We start from the raw sequence: 19,960 nt of genomic DNA on the forward strand, positions 1-19,960 counted from the left end.
AAGTGATCTCTGTATTCTAGAATATTCTAAAAGAATTCTACTAAAGAATTCTTAATGCTTTTAATAGTTACAATCTGTATACCCTCGACGGATGCGATGCAGAGGGTCAGGAATGATCCGCGTCGCTCACGACCGCCGAGTAGTCCTTGCTTCGCTAGTTTACACCACACTTCAGTCATATCACTATACACCTACACAGGTATAGCCTTCATGAGGCACTAATCGGTATAACATTACTCCAGAGGATGCCCCGTGGAGGGGTGAAACACGTGTTGAGTGATTTAACGGTGGCATTTGTGGAATTCGCATTGTTTGCTGCACGCGCATTTATCAGCGGGCTAGCGGACATTGCATTTTATTACACGACTACCACTGCATGTGCGGAAGTGGCTAAATATTGGTCTTTTTCTTACTGAACATTTCTGGTTTGCCTACTTCAGAATCTAAAGGTCTTATCCACCATCTCTTAACGTATGTAGGTATGTGGCCTATCCATTGCCGATTCTTTATTTGGTCTCATCGAGAAGTACCAAGCGTGGCCTTGGCTCGCGACCGTGAACTTGTAAATGAAGTCCAGAGTACTTCTTTTGACTACCTAAGCGATCACCGGTGATTTCTTTACGATGATGAATAAAGAATGTTGTAGGTTAAAATATCTTACCTCGATAGTTATTGCTAAAAAAAAGGTAATTTAAGAGACAATTGGTAGATGACACTTGTTTCTTATCTCCGGTGTCATCTACCAATTGTCTCTTAAATTACCTTTTTTTTAGCAAAAAAAGGTAATTTAAGAGACAATTTTTTCTTTAGACTAAAGACACTTATGTGCAATATAAAGCTAAACTCCGTGTTTAAACCTCTCCATTGCTCCCGTAGTAAACGACCACGTCATGGCAGATAAATCATCGCCGGCAATATACACGTGTCAATTTTTAGAACTCACAAAAATAAAATGTTACTAATCAGATAATTTATACTCGGATTGTCTTTATGAAAATAATTCAAGATAGCTGAAGTTTTGAAATACTTTAAGACCGGAAAACTGCGATTAAGTGTCTATTGTTTTGTTTGTACGCAGTGAGGCCGCGTCGATAAGGTGCAGTGTTAAGTCGAAGCTGTACCGCGGTAATCCTAAAGATTTGCGCGTTTCGGCTATCTGCACACTGTGATCTTTATCTGACCTCGTATCGAAACATAACTGTATATATCTTTTATTCATTTTTAACATTTAAATACTCCATGTTGAACATACCGTGGGTATCTATAATGCTATCCTAAATTAAAAAAAAAAAACAATAGTGTAATCTTTTTGCTTCCTAATTAACTTTTCGGACTTCCAATCGAATTGCATGTGATGTAATGACTCGAGCTAAGGTTCCACAAAGAAGCTAAGTTTACCCGCGCTGTAACTTAAGAAACTCATAGTTTTAGCTATAAGTTATTCAGAAGCGGTTACTCAGGGGCGGCTTAACCTGTACAGGTTGCAATGTACACGGGCGCCGAGGCGCTCCCAGTACGAGTTCTATGGGCAGCGAAACAGAAATTCGATACATTTCGTTTCTATTTCGCTGTTCATTAAACTTAAAACACAAGACGAGACATAAACCATCGCGGTTCGCCGCTTAGTTTCGCGACAGAGATGTGCTACAAGCATAAAAACAACGAGTGTTATTTGCCGTCATAAAAAGAAAGGCCGTAACTAATACCATACAGATCTTGTACAAAACCGATGGTAGGTTCTATGTACCGGGTTACTTTTAGCTTATTTACAGACCTTCTGAAACTATTTGTTACAGAAATTCAAAGCATAACTCTCTGTATACGATATTGAGTCAACTTGTCAATAAATATTACAATAAGTTAAAAGACTGTGTTTGGCACTAATCGGTGTAACATAACTCCTGAAGATGCCCCGTGGAGGGGTGAAACACGTGTTGAGTGATTTGACGGTGACAGTTGTGTAATTCGCATTGTTTGCCGCATGCGCATTTATCAGCGGGCTGGCGGGCGGTGCACTTTGTTGCACGACTACCACTGCATTTGCAGCAGTGGCTAAATATTGTTCCTTTTCTTACTTAAAATATGTGATATACCAAATATTTGTATCCTAATTCATCACCGGTAACACACTAAGATTTTTATACTGTATTACATTTTAATCTGAATATTAGGGCATCGCAATAATCCGGTTATGTATTTTTATATCAAAACAAGGTCAGGTTGTAGAAATACTTCGGTATATCTCGGACGCTGTCAATTTTTTATCTTCAAATTGAATTCGCGAGGCCCAGTTTACGAGATATGTTTCACCTTCATAACAAATATTATGAGAAATAATTCGATTCGGCTTCCTCTGCAACCTTAAATCTTGTAAAAAGGTGTGCAGGGTCGAGGGAGGTACCTTTCGAGTGTTAAAGGAACTCCTTGTAAACCTTAGCGATCTCTCAACAGTCTGTGGAGAGGATAGCAAAGTTATAATAAGCTATCTTCAATTTGAGGCAACTGTATACAAGCAGACATTTCGCTTTTGAAACAATCGTCTACTTAGATGTTCCTCCCATAGTACAGACTTTACTCACTCCTTCGTTATACAATCTATTCTTTACAATGCGTTCCCTCTTGATATTACGATGATCAGGAACCGTTCCGCATTCAAAGTGAAGGTTCCAAAGCTGATGCTTGACAAACTGATGGAATCATCACGATAGTTTGGTTTTATTATTTATTATATTTATATAAATAGTATATTTAGTTATCTAAATACATATTATATGGTATATTTATATATAATTATAGTAAGTAGTAGCCATTAGTATATTTATATAATGTGTTTGTATGTGATTATTTTACTTCTCAATTTGATTTGTTTTTCACGTCTTATTAGCTTGTTTCACTTATCTTTATTATATTATCTTTGCACCGCCTAACGGTTAACTGGTAGAGAATGCTTTCGGCATTAAGTTCGTCGTTATACATAAAAAAGTGTTTAAATAAATATATAAATGCTGATGTAAAAATGACTTTCTGCTATATGTATGTGTTTAATATTAATTGGTGAGGAATTTAATGGAATCAGGCGTTACCTTGCGAAAGTCAATCCTAAGTAAGACAAGGACCAATATTTAGCCACTACCGCACGTGCAGTGGTAGTCGTGCAACAAAGTGCACCGCCCGCCAGCCGGCTGATAAATGCGTATGCGGCAAATAATGCGAATTACACAACTGCCACCGTTGAATCACTCAAGACGTGTTTCACCCCTCCACGGGGCATCTTCAGGAGTTATGTTACACCGATTAGTGCCAAACACAGAGTCCGAACACTTTGTTGCACGACTACCACTGCATGTGCGGAAATGGCTAAATATTTGTCCCTTTCTTACTTAATTAGTGAGGGTAGAATAATATTTATTAGTCTTGTTGGCTATACGCACCGGCAGTATAGACAGTTATCGCTCGAACTTTGTTTCTGATGTCTCAAATTATTGATACGCTGTCAATTGAATATAAAAATTCCGTAACTGTGTTTTATAATTTAATTGTAAGCAAGAAAATTATATTTTATGTATATACTAGTAGATATAACATGTTCTCTCTAGAGCCTTAAGGCCTCAATGGCCGACTTCAACTTGACAATCCTAAAGGCTGTACCTGTTACTTAACCCTTAAATGCATAATGATGTAAATCTGCAAAATACTACTTAAACGTAAAATGAGTACTACATTTAAAAGTAAATACAGTGTTGTATATCTACAACTTAAGATTTTTAAAAAATAAGCATCATAAATATTATATACATATTTTTTTCTATTTTTCCCTGCATTTTAGTGTACTTATCTGCAAGGTAAATATATTTTTTAATTCATACACATAAGCCATGCATTTAAGGGTTAGCAGCAGCATTGTTTCCAGAATCTTATAACTTAGGAGGCTTCAAGACAAGAGTGAATAGGTTTCTTCTATGTAAGCATGTACCATCTTAGACGTAGAGGTGAGATAGAGATCAAAGGCTTCGATAAAAAGAAAGAGATATCTTCATTAGGACGGTACATTCACGTGGACATATGAATTCATTGATCCAGCTGCGTTAAGATATATTGTTCTATTAATATACCAAAACAAAACTTATTATTTTATTACCAACTCAACAACGTTGAGATATGGCATTTATTGTGACCCGTTATCGATATTGTGATCGCAATACAGCCTTATCTGCTGCACTTATCATTGCGGAGGCGTGCACGCCGCTCGAGCGTGTTTAGACTCTGATGATAAGGTGATAACGAATCTAATTAGCAGCCGCATCACCGAAACGACAGTGTACCCTTGGTGCGCAGTCCGTGAACTTGCGCCCGAGTCGAAATAAGTCGGAAGTTGTAACGAAGTACGGGTATACGGGAACCTTCTATGTGTGCGATATTCCATTTAAATTCATCAAAAGTGATTAACTTGTGTAAGCAATGAACAACATGAACTTGTGTAACATGTATTTAGTTTTATAAATGTTTTTTTTTTATACAATCGCAAAAAATTACGTAAATATAATTTATTTAGAACAAAAATAAATTGACACCGTCAATAAGTATATATATATATATATATATATATATAAGTATATATATATATATATATATATATATATATATATATATAAATATATACTTAATGATCCCGCGATAATATTATTAAAGTTTTTAATTAACAAATAAAAAATAAGGGTTGATCGTAGAGGGGTGAAATGGTATGGTTGTATGTATTTTTGTATGCTGTATCATAATAAAATAAAAACGAAAAAATTGTCCAAAAAATAAAAAATTAGGGGTGGACCGCCCCTAAACATTTAGGGGGATGAAAAATAGATGTTGTCCGCCCTGGCCTATATGCATGCTGGGATTCACGAAAATCGGTCAAGCCGTTTCGGAGGAATTCAATCATGCACACCGTGACACGAGGATTTTTTATACATATATATAGATATGTATAAAAAAAATACTGATTATGTATATAAAAGTCCATCCAATGCTTGTCTAGAAAAAGTATCTTTTTTCTTTAATTTTGATACACAGTAAAGTATTCAAGGATCTATTTATTCATATTATTATACGTTGTTTTAACCCATTTTGGGGACCTCTCGTTCCCCTATCTCGTGTGGAACAGGGACTTTTTAATTCTAATAATTTATTCATATTTTTTATTATTATCATTCTCCTCTTTCATGTATCATCTTATTTGTCGTACTGTTTCTTTCATTCTACAATTTTGTGTTTTAACCCATAGACGTTACTGATAGCATAGGCACTCCCCCAAAGTTATCTTAAGATGAGGATATATCTTAATCGCCACACTTAGCAGGCGAATTGGCGATAGCAGTGTGCTATTGTGGTACACGGAGGACGCTACTGCTAATTCTCTGAAAAGTTTCCACAATTTGTGAGCAGTGGCAATCATATATAATGCACAAAGTGTGAGTTATATAACATTGTATCCACTATTGCACAGTTATATATGAACTGGTACATAAGATATAAACCGGTAGACCCGTTATTGATGAGTTATAACACATTAATATATTTTAAATTATTCAACGCGGTCAAATAAATATTCACGAGACCAAATCGAGTGTAAAACAATAAATGATATTCAATTTAAATTTTGAATTACGTAAAACATTACGTCGAGTCATCTATTATATAATGAAACTTGTTATACTTTTACATGTGCTAATTTTTTATACACACTTCTATTTTGGACTCCGTCTTATCATCTCCAAGACCCACCAGCTCGAGCAATTATCCTACGTGGGTTCCAAATGCGTGAACATATTTGAAAAGCCAAAAACCGAGTCAGGTTTTGTTTATGATCATTTTCACGAACATCCTTAAAAAGGAGGGAATATACTGTATATTTAAAAACATTTATATTCGAGCCGTATTATATTGTAAAATAATTTCCTTTGTGGTGGGATTTTTAAAGGTAGAGAGTAGAAGAGAATCTATTAAGAGAAGTATTTATTAAATATTATATATTTATATACGCTTTATTGTATACCATAGATAATTACTGAAACAAATAAATAAACAATTTATATATAAATACAAGTGGCGGTGTTATCGTTCGAGGCGATCTCTTCCAGACAACCTTTTGAATGGAGATGAGAGACATGAAGTAGAGGGTAGTTTAGAGTGTACATACATATATTATTATACACACATACATATATACAAAAATATGTATATATACATGTACATATGTAAGAAAAAGACCAATTTTTAGCCACTTCCGCACATGCAGTGGTAGTCGTGCAACAAAGTGCACCGCCCGCCAGCCCGCCGATAAATGCGTATGCGGCAAACAATGCTAATTACACAACCGCCACCGTTAATTCACTCAACACGTGTTTCACCTCTCCACGGGGCATCTTCAGGAGTTATGTTACACCGATTAGTGCCAAACACAGAGTGCACTAAAAGTGGCTAAATATTGGTCTTTTTCTTACTTAAGATGGACCAAGATAACACCTGATTCCATTAAACATGTACATATCTAGTATATTTAGTAAGATCATTATAATGATTAGATGGATTTATTAGGTAGCTTCCATATATCGTTTACGATAGTTGGTTCCCAGTATACCTCGTATAGAATATATCTGGTTTGTGAAGATCATAGTGCAGTGAAGTAACCACCATGCCAACCATCACCGTCGACAGGTTCCTGGCCAAGATGTCTTGCGTTGTAAGTTTTTTGTTCATATAAGTGAAACATTACAAATGTTTATGTCGTGTCGTATAAGTGTCGTCAAATGTTTTATGTACTATCATTATACACATACACACACACATATATATACATAGGTGGTAGCCTAGCGGTAGGGACTTGTGCATTTAATATACAATAGTGTGACGATTATGATAAACCCCCTATAGATTTCCTTGCAATGGCCGTCTGTAGCTTGCGACGATATATATATATATATATATGTGTGTGTGTGTGTGTGTGTGCGTGCGTGCGTGCGTGCGTGCGCGCGCGTTTTTGTGTGTGTGTGTGAGAGAGAGTGTGTGTGAAAGAGAGTGTGTGTGTGTGTGTGCGTGCGTGTGTGTGTGTGTGATTTAATGCTACACTTCAAATCCAGTAAACGTAAAAAGTCCCTACGGTCGCCTGAAAATTGGGTTGATTTTATTAATATCAGAACAAAAGTTATTTTTAAAGGGTTCTTTAACCCTTTGTACTCGATACCTTTTTCGCTTGAGCTAATTAGTTTCTTATTCGGGGAGCACTTTACAAATACTTTAGAAACATTTATAAAAAAACAAACGTATAGAAATAATATAACTGCAAAGGGTTAATATTAAGTAATATTAAAATGAATAATTATGTGGTGTCGTAGTCGGGTTTTCTTTATTAATGTAGATTATACTATTGTGTTTCTGTAGAAGTCGTTGCTGTTAGCCTGGAGGCTTTTACAGAGTCGAGTAGAAGCGGAAAAGTCCGTGAAAATATTAAAAAAAAATTACTGGCAATAGCACGATGCTATTCGCAGATAGAACACAGCTCTACTCATGTAGACGTGTGAAGTGTGATCGTTGTGAATTTATTTACATTTCTATTTTTTAAACATCGGTCTCTTTCAGACCGTCGTAGATAAAAAATAATAATATTATTACGGTATTAAGAACCTTTGTAAAAGATGTACATAAAGATAATATAGTTTAGGTTAACAAATATAACTGATATTACTTAATATAACTTACGTCGTAATATACGTCTTGGGTCAGCAGCGTTGACCACTAGGTAATCTGAAGGAGGATCTAGATTCTTCCTCGGATCGCCCACGCTGTTGCAGTGTTTGGTGGTTATATTGTGTCGAGCTGGTGTAGTGGGAGCAGCGCTTGCAATGTCAATTCTGGCTATATTCGAATGTTGATGCGCGCTGTTAGCCGTTTTGGCTTTTACAGCTTCATTGCACTCAAGACTCGCGGATCCGAAATCCGCTAGCTAATAAACTAAAATAAATGCATTTAAAAAACTTTGAAGTTAAATGTACGGTTTTTAAACGGTGTTATTTGATACCTATATTGTGGTGGTTGTGGAAAAATATGAACCTAGTCCGCCATATTGGAACGGCTTCCATCTTGAATTTTAAATTTTGACATAATCATCGTGTTTTACTAGTGTAGCCCTTTCATTTGATACCCATATTGAGAGGGTTAAGGAAAAATACGTAATCCGCCATTTTGTATCGGCGGCCATCTTAGATTTATAATGTTATTGATTTTATTATATAGTATTGTCATCTAAATTAAATGTGTGTACCAAATTTCAGATCAATCTGACTACGGGAAGGTGCTTAATTTTCAATTTCTAATTTTGACCCAAATAAATAAACAAATTCCGTACGGGTCGAACTAAATAAAACCGTTTAAAAATAATCTACGTCAGACGCTTCACCTGACGTATTGTATTAGCTAATTGTTACTTAGTCGGTTTCCGGAGAAAGGTGTGATCCCTTCCTCCGAAGACATTTTATCTTTCAATTCTACCGCGCGGTTCTCCTTTATGTTTATGCGGGGACATCTAGCGCCATCTGTCGACACCGGCCTGAACAACAAAGTATATGACAATATAAATTATTGAATTATTTTTAGTATTAGGATATAAAGAAATAGGGTGACTCTGTGTTTCACTAATCGGTGTAACATAACTCCTGAAGAGGCCCCGCGGAGGGGTGAAACACGTGTTGAGTAATTTGGCGATGGCGGTTGTGTGATTCGCATTGTTTGCCGCATACGCATTTATCAGCGGGCTGGCGAGCGGTGCATTTGTTGCATGACTACCACTTCATGTGCGGAAGTGGCTAAATATTGGTCCTTTTCTTACTTATAAATAAATAATCTTTAAATACTTGTCGTTGTTGTTATAAAACAAATTAATATTGTTCTTAACACAATAAATGAGATGCACAAGAGGACAAATATTAATGTAGGTCAAGAACATAGTCCGGTATTAATCGTAATCAAACATAATGGTCGTAAATAACGGCCGCTGGACAAATAACCTGTCGCCGGTGATAAGGCACAGCGACAGATATGATTCATGACCCGGGGTCAGTGCTGTCTGTTCTCACTCGCAATACAGATAATTTATTATACATAATAATTGATTATAGGTGTAAAAGATTTAAAGATGCTTTAAAAAGTTTTAACACTGTTTAAAAAGTTTTTAGAATTCGTATTAAAATTTTATATGCTGCGAGACGTGGAAGTTCACCAAAGATATCTCGCGTCTGCTCCAAGTCTTCGTTAACAACTGTCTTCGACGTATTCACGGTATATACTGGCCTGAGAAAGTCTCCAACGTAGATATCTGGAAACGCTGCGCTAAAATGACGATCGACTAGCAGATCAAACGCCGCAAGTGGAACTGGATAGGCCACACGCTCCGAAGGTACTCTGATCACATATCGAGGAAGCGTGGAAGTGAAGACATGGCCGCCCAAAGCAAACCTGGCGGATGATCACTGCAGAAGTGAAGGCAGTTGGAATGACGTGGAGCGAAGTAAAGCGCGAGGCTCAAGACCGCTCGGGATGGCGACGTACTGTGGACGCTCTGTGCCCCATCTTGAGGACATACGAATAAATGATGAAATATTATAGTTAATTATCGTTTATTATCTGTTCATGCAGACTTTAGCCTGACAAGAGTTATTGCTTTGTCGCATTCCAAAAGAAGATATAAATTAATGTTGAATATTTCAGAATGATCACTTTATTAGGGGATGATTGAAAATAAGTGTAAAAGCGTTAAATGTTTTTGCACGCAAATACATTCACCCATTTTATTTTTATTTTTTTACGCCTACAGCAAGGCATAGACGTTTTCCCTAAGAACTACATGTTGACCGGCCTTGCTGCCAGCATCCAGCTATTTCCCACGAACTTAAATACGCCGACGTGAGTGACTTTCCCACTCTACTTTTTAAAGTTATACACATGTGTAAATGAAATAGAAAATGTCAGAAATAGAATCTTGGTCCTATTGACAACTCTGTTATACACGGATGGACTACGTGACCGCATTACGTCAAACGGCCATATAAATAGTGAATAAAAAATTTGCATCGCAGCAATACGGTCGCAAATGGCGAACGACGATGACGCGCGTCCGTCGCCTGCGGCCCAACGCCCCTACATGGATGCGCGGGAGCACAATTGAAAGGGTCCTTTGTGACGAGGGTGCTGCCATTCAAAACTGCACCTAATTGGACTACGGCCAACATGATTTGTCATGATTAGAGAGCGATAGCGAGTACCCACTGCACTGAGTGTGTGGTACAAGTTAATACAAAAATATAAAAAAAATATATTTAAAACGTAACAACGACTCACCTGTAAAATCCTTAGTGTCCTTGTCTTGTAGTTTTAGTCGCTTTAAAAGACAAAGAAAATAATTTTAACTATTTATTTGGTCTTGTTAAAGTTGCGAGCAAGTTAGTTGCTAGATGCGGCCAATTTAAGATTGCGGCGATTTAATGGGAGGAAAAGGGTGTATGTCTCGTAGTAGCATCTATCAGCTGTTATTATGATGGATATATCTCATTATAAAAAAATTATTATAAATTTGGACCGCTTCATCATCATGAAGCGGTCCAAATTTAATTAAGAAAGGGACTAATATATAGCTACTTCCGCTATGCAGCCGTAGTCGTGCAATGAAGTGCACCGCCCGCTGATAAATGCGCATGCGGTAAACAATGCGAAACACAACTACCACCGTTAATTTACTCAACACGTGTTTCACCCCTTCACGGGGTATCCGCAGAAGTATCTCTGTGTGTGTATGAGTGTGTATATACATATATATATATATATATATATATGTATGTGTGTGTGTGTGTGTGTGTGTACCAAATATTTTTGTAGTTTTATTTCATAAAATCTTTTTTCTTCTTTTAAATCTCCATAATAATAATGATAATAATTATTTGAGAATCGATAATTAATAAGGGAATAATTTTATTTACATTTTAACTTCACAATTTACCTCCACCGGAACATTCAACAGCAATTACGTATATATATATATATATATATATATATATATATATATAGGCGTGTGTTGTGTGTACAAATATATATGTATAGACATATGTATGTGTGTGTATTCTATTAATTGTATATACGTGAAACAATATTTAATAAATACAAATTATAATCAAGTACATATCAATTTGCTGGCTTTCCTTGTTTGACTGTGCCGCGCTGATTGATTCCACGAACGTCTATAACAAACAACTGGCAAATGTACAGCAGGCGTTACATAGGATGCTATTGACATTATCTGTTTGAAATTTTCCTGAACGTGTTTCAGACATGCGTTGTTAAATCTAAAATTTGAATTAAATATTGTGTTTTCGGTGAATAAAGCAATATTATCGTAATTATTTTTTAACGTTTATTTGTGCCGATTTCGGGGCCTCTCGTTCCTCTATACTATTTGTAAGGCAGGCTTCTTTCCTTCGAAATTTCTTATACCCTTTCCTTTTCTCCTACATAGTATATCTTTTCAAACATTCCTTCTCTTCCACAAATTGCCTCCATTCCCTCATCTACATAGATCGCAGTTAGTTCTTTTTATATCACAGCATATTTTCATCTTTGCAACTGATAAACTCCCATAGCAAGGCTTAGTCCCCCTACTTTAAATCGCCACGACCCGGCCTTGCGTTGCCCGCATCTAAACTTCCCTCTACCTAAATTATATCAGCGATATGCCCTCCCCCCTACTGCCACTTCCAATGAGCAATTCTTGGAGTTACGTCGCTAATATTTTTGTTAAATTTTCATAAATTTTATCAAAATAAACATAAATCGAAACTTACATGTTATGAATCATTTTTTTTCGATTACGAAAGATTTCGCGAAAAACTTTTCTTGGCCCGATATCTGATTATTAATACAGGTGTGAAACGTATATATAAGCACAGTTCAGCACAGCATCAGTTAAAAGTTTAAATGCTTTTACACGTATTTTCAATCACCTGTATAAAGTGGTGGTGATTCGCTATATTTCAAGATTATAGTTATTGTTTTTAGCAAGAGTTTAGATGGAAATGAAAATTGTGAGCACACTTAACGCGTCAGCTTATGACTTGGACCGCATGTCACAGGAAATTGCGTGTCACTCCTCTCTCCGCTCGCCATTGTTATTGCAATTCAACAATTCTACCGTCGGACAGTCCCGTGCGGCCCTTCCTCCACGTGGTCACCTGAGTCAGTCTCGAACGGGCCGCCGCGCTGAGCTGTTGTCACCCGTCTATCTCCGCTGTTAGACGGCCTGTGACATCTTTAAACACACACACATCGAGTTAAAATTAAATATTTTTTTAAAATTGCAACACTTGCATGTGTAATAAGTTAAATATGTCAATGTGTGATTCATTTTGAATATCTGTGTTACCAAAGTATAACTGTGTAGTTCGTGTTACGTTTTTGATAGATTCAATTCAGTTCGGCATGCGTTTATGTGTAGACGCATTTGTGTTATATTCATGCAAATAAGTGTAGTGAAATATATCTCGGTGTTTCAAATGACAAGATGGTTGTACGGCATGGGCCAGTTTCAATTTGAGGTGAATATTTAATATCATATTTACCCAGGTCATATAGCGAAGAACAGAGGCTTTGAGGTTCTAGAGATAAGTCCATGAGCTGGTAAACGGAAGGTAGAACTTCCAGTTGGAGGGTTTAAACTGTTTTGTCTTGTGATTTTAACCGCAATTTACAATGATTCAGTTTGAACGGTGCCTTGCCAATTGAAATAACTAAACTTATGAAATTCAATTACAATTTTCTCTAGTTTGTTAGTATTTATTTTTATTTTATATATAAGTAGTTTAACTTTAATTAAATAGATTCACTTTTGCGTCAAATATATAGTGTTTATCTTTTTACAAGTTCATATAACCTCCTTCTATAGTTTCTGATAGATGTCGTAGCTGTTAGCTTTGTGGTGCTTACAACTTAGACGGTCAAAGGGCTCTGGCATTGGATATCCGCGAGTTCTTTTCCTTCTTCCCCTTCCTTCCTCCCACTTCTTTTTCTGCCTCTTATCATGTATCACTTGGATGTAATGTGGCTCGTCTGGGTGACTCGGGTATACTATTTCTTCGTCACTCCGGGTGGTGTTGGAAGAGCAGCTCTGTTCCGTAGCTATTGTTATTTTATTGGCTACTTCTATAGCTCTCCGTGTTGAAGTTTTCTTCTTTATTGTGGACCTCTTGCATAAGCGTCTTTAGTCCGTGTGACGACTCATGTAGTTGGCCTTCCTTCTTTTGGAAGACGGTGCTTATGACAAGCTTAGGAATATTTGCAACTAGCCGAGATGACATAATTTTTTAGATATTAATAATGAAAAAGAAAACGATATAAATGAGAAAGCCATTTCAAAAGTAAACATTTTCATGGTTTTTGGTTTAAAATTAATTATTTCTGTAGCGTGAATAAATAATGTTGATGCTTTTCGCATGCAACGCGGCAACAGGCGACGAACAAGCGGATTACGAACAGTGTCATCCCAGTGGTAGAGAACTCGGACCTGCTTTTATAGGTTGCAAGTTCGAGTCCCTGGATACACTCTGTGTTTGGCACTAATCGGTGTAACATAACTCCTGAAGATGCCCCGTGGAGGGGTGAAACACGTATTGAGTAATTTGGTGGTGGCGGTTGTGTGATTCGCATTGTTTGCCGCATACGCATTTATCAGCTGGCTGGCGGGCGGTGCATTTCATTGCACGACTACCACAGCATGTGCGGAAGTGGCTAAATATTGGTCCTTTTCTTACTTCCCTGGATTCATTCTTTATATAATTCACACTTTGTGCATTAATTATATAGGATTGCCACTGCATGAAAACAAGTTTTCAGAGGATGTGCGGCAGCATCTTCTGCGTACCAGCATACCACACTGCGATCGCTATTCTCCATAGATATTTTAAAGGAGGTCATATACCAAGTAGTGAGTATCTATAGGACAATGCCAATGATATAAATATAATTAAAATAAAACCCAATCGTGAAGATTCCGTCAGCTTGTCAAGCAACAGCCGTCGAACCTTCGCTTTGCGCAACGACTCCTGATCATCCTTATATCGAGGGGGAGCGACTTGCAAAGAATAGATTGTATTGGGAAGGAGGAGGCAGTGAAGTCAGTACTATGGGGCGAGCATTTAAGAAGATTGTTCGTGGAGCAAAGTGTTTATTTTATTATCTACTTATAGTATGAATACTATCTGAAACAATTTAAATATACTTTAAACTTTGAATTAAGGATATATTTAATGTACTAACACTCCCAGCTTCACAAGAACCGAACGCTGACAAATAGTTTGCACGCAATCAAACCATTCGACGTCGTGTAACGGGAAAATGGTGGGATAATAAACAATGCGTTCAATACATTCATTATCAAAAATGTGTCGTCAAGTTTTGACTTGAAATTGTTTGTAAAGTGTTTATAAATACGATTCACGAGAACTATTTCAAACAAACAATGAATCATGTTAATGAAATTGAAACAAAATGTTCCGCGGAATTGGTTCATATTTAACTGTAAAATTATGTCAGAGATATTTTCGAATTACACATATAATCAGAAGCGGCTCTAGCTCGTATAGCGCCCGTGTGCAATGAAACCCTGGCGCCCCCTAGGCCTGAACACCACCCGTGGCTATAACTATTAAAAACGTTACAAATTTAATTCATATACATTCTTCAGTTATATAGGAGATATTAATATTATGGAACATTGAAAAAGCATAGCAAGGTTGTCTTTGTTACAAGAAAATGACATTTTGTTACAAGATAGTTTATTTTTGTTACAAGAAAGTACATTTTTGTTACAAGAAAGTTCATTTTTGTTACAAGATAGTTCATTTTTGTTACAAGAAAGTACATTTTTGTTACAAGAAAGTTTAACGTAAAAAATTGTTAGCTTATAGCCTTTGCTGATTTCATATGCGTGTAACACCATCGTTTATTCTCATTGTATGCTATATCTGTATTGTGGTTACATTAGCGAAGTATCTAGAACCGTTACCTAAACCACTTGATTAGATTTAAACTACATAGTTAATTAATTGCGTCGTGTTTACATTCGATACGTATACGGTGAATGTGAAGGGAACTAGTCTGAGCGACGTCGCTTAATAAGTCCTAGTTGTGGAATCCGATTTGTTTTAAAAAAAAACTGATACTATTAAATTGAAATTGAAAATTATATAGATAATCTAATTTGTAACGCTACTAGAAAAAAGTAATATACATTAGGTTCGTCTAACATTGTACAAATTTAAATTTTTGTCGATTATACACACAGCCTATGCAAGTATATATTTAAAGGTTGATATATAAAGAAAAAATATATATATTAAAGGACTGAGGAATAGAGCTGTGGTGGTAGGCCTGCGGAAAATGATTTCGGAAAACCTATTTTCTATTCAACACGTCGTTATGTATAAAATTGTTTTCCGTTCTAATATCACAGCTGTGAATCCTCGTGTTTTTATATCTTCGTAATAATTTTTAATATTTAAATGGGAAGTCCTTGGTATAGATGTGGAAATGAGGCGAGTGGGTGTGTTTAGGTTTCTTTAATTTGGCGACCTCGATTGTTTCGTTTGGATATTCGCGAAATGATTCCTCTTACATAAACGACCGCAATTATTCAATAACATATACAGGGTGATTGTTGTGATACGTAGTTGAAATTATTTATAAAGAAATGGCGAACTTTTTTTTGGTATTTTTTATTGTGTAAACAGTATAGAGCAGTATATTCCGCCCATATTTGTGCCATGCCTCAACTTATCTTTTAGAAAATTCTTACGCCACCCCTATGTAACATAATAGTGTGTAAAGAAAAGAAAATTTAATAAAAATAAATAACTTTTAGAGTTCACTCTGTGTTTGGCACTAATCGGTGTAACATAACTCTTGAAGATGCCCCGTGGCAGTTGTATAATTCGCATTGTTTGGCGCATACGCATTTATCAGCGGGCTGGCGGGCGGTGCACTTTGTTGCACGACTACCACTGCATGTGCGGAAGTGGCTAAATATTAGTCGTTTTCTTAAATAACTTTTATATTAAGGAGTAAAACTCGTGTTGAAGTCCACTTTCGAATTGTCATCCTATACAATCAAATCGCCCCCTTGTGGGATGTGGGACAGGGTTTACTAAACATTAACTGACAGCAAGTGAGTACATTCACGTTTTTAAAGCTTTTATATATATTTCCAATGAACCTACAGGACGGTGGTTCCTATTTTTCTGTGTATGAACTATTTTTTTATGTCAAAACTTAGTTATAGAGTCTTAAATTAAAAATATTAAATGCATGGTATATTCTAATTATATTGTTTTTGATAAACGCCGTTGTGTTCATTGTTAAAAATCGTTTCGGTTCATGAAGACGAAATAAAGAAACATGAGAAGCAATTGGTATAATTAGAATTTTTTGGTAGGTAAGGAAATTATAATAGAGAAACATTCATATTTAATGGAATCAGACGTTACCTAGTCCATCCTAAGTATGAAAAGGACTAATATATAGCTACTTCCGCTATATGACAGTAGTCGTGCAATAAAGTGCACCGCCCGCCAGCCTGCTGATAAATTCGCATGCAGAAAACAATTCGAATTACACAACTGCCACCGTTAAATCACTCAACACGTGTTTCACCCCTCCACGGGACATCTTCAGGAGTAATGTTACATCGATTAGTGCCAAACACCGAATCACAAAAAACATTCACCACAGGATTTTCTGATCCGTTGAGAACTTTCGAGAAACTTAATCTGGTTTTTATTGATCGCTTTAAAAGATCGTAATTACTGCTATTATTGGGCGTTCAATTTTGAACTTTTTTAATGAACGATGAAAATAAAATTTCTTCGCGCGAAATTATTTTCGTCTTCTAGATGTTTCGATAACAGTTGTTGCCGTGCTATTTCGTTCATAATACCTCGCAGCATGACGATCTTCACAAACTGTTACCGCTAACTGTTCGTCTCTCCCACGATATCGGCGACGGTATCTCAGTACAAAGCGGCCGCTGATATTGCCCGTAAACGTTACTCGGATTATACACGGTCGTAACGTCTGCGGTTACAGAGCGAAAGGGAAAGACAGTGGAATTGTGGAAAGAAAGAAATGAATGGAAGATAATATGAAGTATGAAAGAAGAGAAAGAAAAAGAAAATGTGAAAAAATCAAATAAATGTAAACAAAAAGTCCCTGTCCCACACCAGATAGGGGGTACGAGAGGCTCCCAATAAGGGGGGCCATAAAAAAGTCTGCGGTACCAAGAAATCGTGAGCCTTACAACGCTCGATGGGATATTTGTGAAAATCGCGTCGGACCTCTAAAAGTGAAAAAATAGTTCAGTTTAATTAATCCAAAACATTATGAATTTTACGCCATATTACGAATTTTACGCTCTGCCTGTGGACAAACATTGACCTTCCATCACAATAGAAGCTTGTCTTTATAAATATGTCATGAACTACGTATTAAGTTAGTGATGGTAAAAATAAGAAACTTGACGTGATCTTTCGTACCTGCAGAGCGAGCAGTCGTCGCCGTTTCGTCGCTGGACGACGGGCAGCGGCGCCGGCAGCTCCTACAGGCACCACGATCATCGCAACATCTACAATAAGGTGAGCAAAACATCTTACACGAGTGTTAACTTAGTATGCTACAAGGATTCTAACTGCTTGTACGACTATATTCAATAGATGTAGAACGTTATTAGCTTTTCCGGTGTAATAATAAAACTACAGTAATTGTATTAGGTCATGGGTATGTACTCGGTTGAATAACTCGTCGACGTGTGCTCGCAGCAAATGAGCGAGGGTGCCACGAACGCTGCCGGTGCGGGCGCTGCTGGCGGCGTAGCGCGCTGGTCGTTGGGCCTGGAACAGCTGCTGGCGGACCCAGCTGGCGCTGCAGCCTTCGCGCACTTCCTGGCCAAGGAGTTCGCCGCGGAGAACATAAGGTACTAACTACACTGTCATAATTATTTATCATTATCATCATGTCAAGGTATATGCTTTCCCTGAACATCTCCTCGATGAACGGTTTGACGCTGCCAACATCCAGTGACTTCCTTCGACCTCAACTATGTCGTCGGTCCAACTAATGGAGAGACATACCGAAGTAAGAAAAGGACCAATATTTAACCACTTCCGCACATGCAGTGGTAGTCGTGCAACAAAGTGCACCGCCCGCCAGCCCGCTGATAAATGCGTATGCGGAAAACAATGCGAATTACACAACTGCCACCGTCAAATCACTCAACACGTGTTTCACCCCTCCACGGGGCATTTTCAGGAGATATGTTACACCGATTAGTGCCAAACAGAGTGCGCTCTGTGTTTGGCACCGCATGTGCGGAAGTGGCTAAATATTGGTCCTTTTCTTACCTAGGATGGACTTCCGCAAGGTAACGCCTGATTCCATTAGACATACCCACTCTACTCTGGGTCTACCGGGTCGTGGTGGCTAATGGAACACCTATCATCCAAAACGATGCCAATGATTGATACGTTATTCTTATTAATATTTAACTTTGAATCGTTTGTATTGATCCACCGACAGCAGCCGTAAAGCTGGATATACTCAACATGTCACCCACAACTCGAAACGTTCATCATTCGTTTGCAGTTTTCGTTTCAATTCAAATTAGCACGAACTGTTGCGGTGATATATGAAATTTATAGAAATTACAGTGGCGCCATCTTTCGAAAATTGGTCACACCGACTTAGAAACCTTCGTGGGTTCATGCACAACAACTTTGCTAAAGATCATCACATGATTAAATGCATATTTCACGATTCTATGAAGGACATACAGACAAACATCAATTTACATATATATATATATAGGCAACATAGAGGCTGAAGTTATAATATGAAGAACTGGTTTATGCCTCTACAAATTAAGTATATACCGACATATACAATCTTTTGTTACAATAAGTTTTATTCCTTACACGGAAACATGAAATATTACTAAATAAATATACATCGTCGAAAAAATTTATCTATTTAATTTATTTAATTTAGACCACCGTACCCGGCGACAAATATTGCACGTCGACATTTGGAAAGAGACAATCTGTTAATTTAGGCTTCGTAAGCGTTATCGCAGACGCATGAAATACATCGACTGACAAAACATAACATAGGTAGTGTGGGACAGAGAGAGCCGAAATTAGCCGATTGTCCCTTTCCAAAAGTCGATGTGCAATATTTATCGCCGTGTTCTGTAAATTTTCTTATTTATAAATCCTAGTGTATGATTGAATGTTTTACATAGTTTTTTTGGTCCTTACTCTTAATATATGTAGGATTTTACGAAGGAAGTATTTTTATAGTTGAAAGCCGAGCATGTCCCAAACGCTTCTTGGGCACTTCCATTTATCCGCTACAGGATGATTGGTTATAGGTGTAAAAACTTTAAAGGGGTGAATGAATAGATCATTTTTAAAAAATCATCGTGTATATTTTATGATGGTTTGTGTGGTCAGGTTCTGGTGGTCGTGCGAGCAGTACAGCAGAAGCGGGTCGGCAGCGCGTGAGCGGCTGGCTGCGGACATCTGGGCGCGACACCTGGCAGACGGCGCACCAGAGCCGGTCAATGTAGATGCATGCGCCCGCCGCACCGCCGCAGCTCGTACTCACCTGCGTCCACCGCCCGATGACCTATTCCTGCAGGTCACCAACTTTTCTGCAGCAACCTAAGACATGCATCACCTATTATTCTCATAATTAACACATTACACACTCCCTGAGTCGGCGTCCGTACTATGGGATTTCTCAAAACAGAAGACACACCCTGAACCTAACTCACACCCAAGCTGATAAACAAGTTCACATTAGCCAAGCTTACAGTACAGAGACAGGT

The 19,960-nt window shown here is 37.3% G+C and overlaps 1 protein-coding gene across 1 annotated transcript in view; it reads left to right on the top strand.

Moving 5' to 3' along the window:
- The window catches only part of LOC137920443 (regulator of G-protein signaling loco-like), a 49,178-nt gene that overhangs the window by 22,045 nt on the left and 7,173 nt on the right, over positions 1-19,960 (top strand). Inside the window, exons 2-4 of the mRNA XM_068763809.1 lie at positions 17,619-17,711; positions 17,895-18,049; positions 19,584-19,770. Of these exons, the coding sequence (XP_068619910.1) occupies positions 17,619-17,711; positions 17,895-18,049; positions 19,584-19,770 (435 nt within the window). The remainder of the gene's footprint in view (positions 1-17,618; positions 17,712-17,894; positions 18,050-19,583; positions 19,771-19,960) is intronic.

The sequence above is a fragment of the Battus philenor genome, unplaced genomic scaffold (assembly GCF_028537555.1).
Source record: "Battus philenor isolate CCGP_79_NKW_IND1 unplaced genomic scaffold, ilBatPhil1.0.hap1 SCAF_18, whole genome shotgun sequence".
NCBI classification, from domain to species: Eukaryota; Metazoa; Arthropoda; class Insecta; order Lepidoptera; family Papilionidae; genus Battus; species Battus philenor.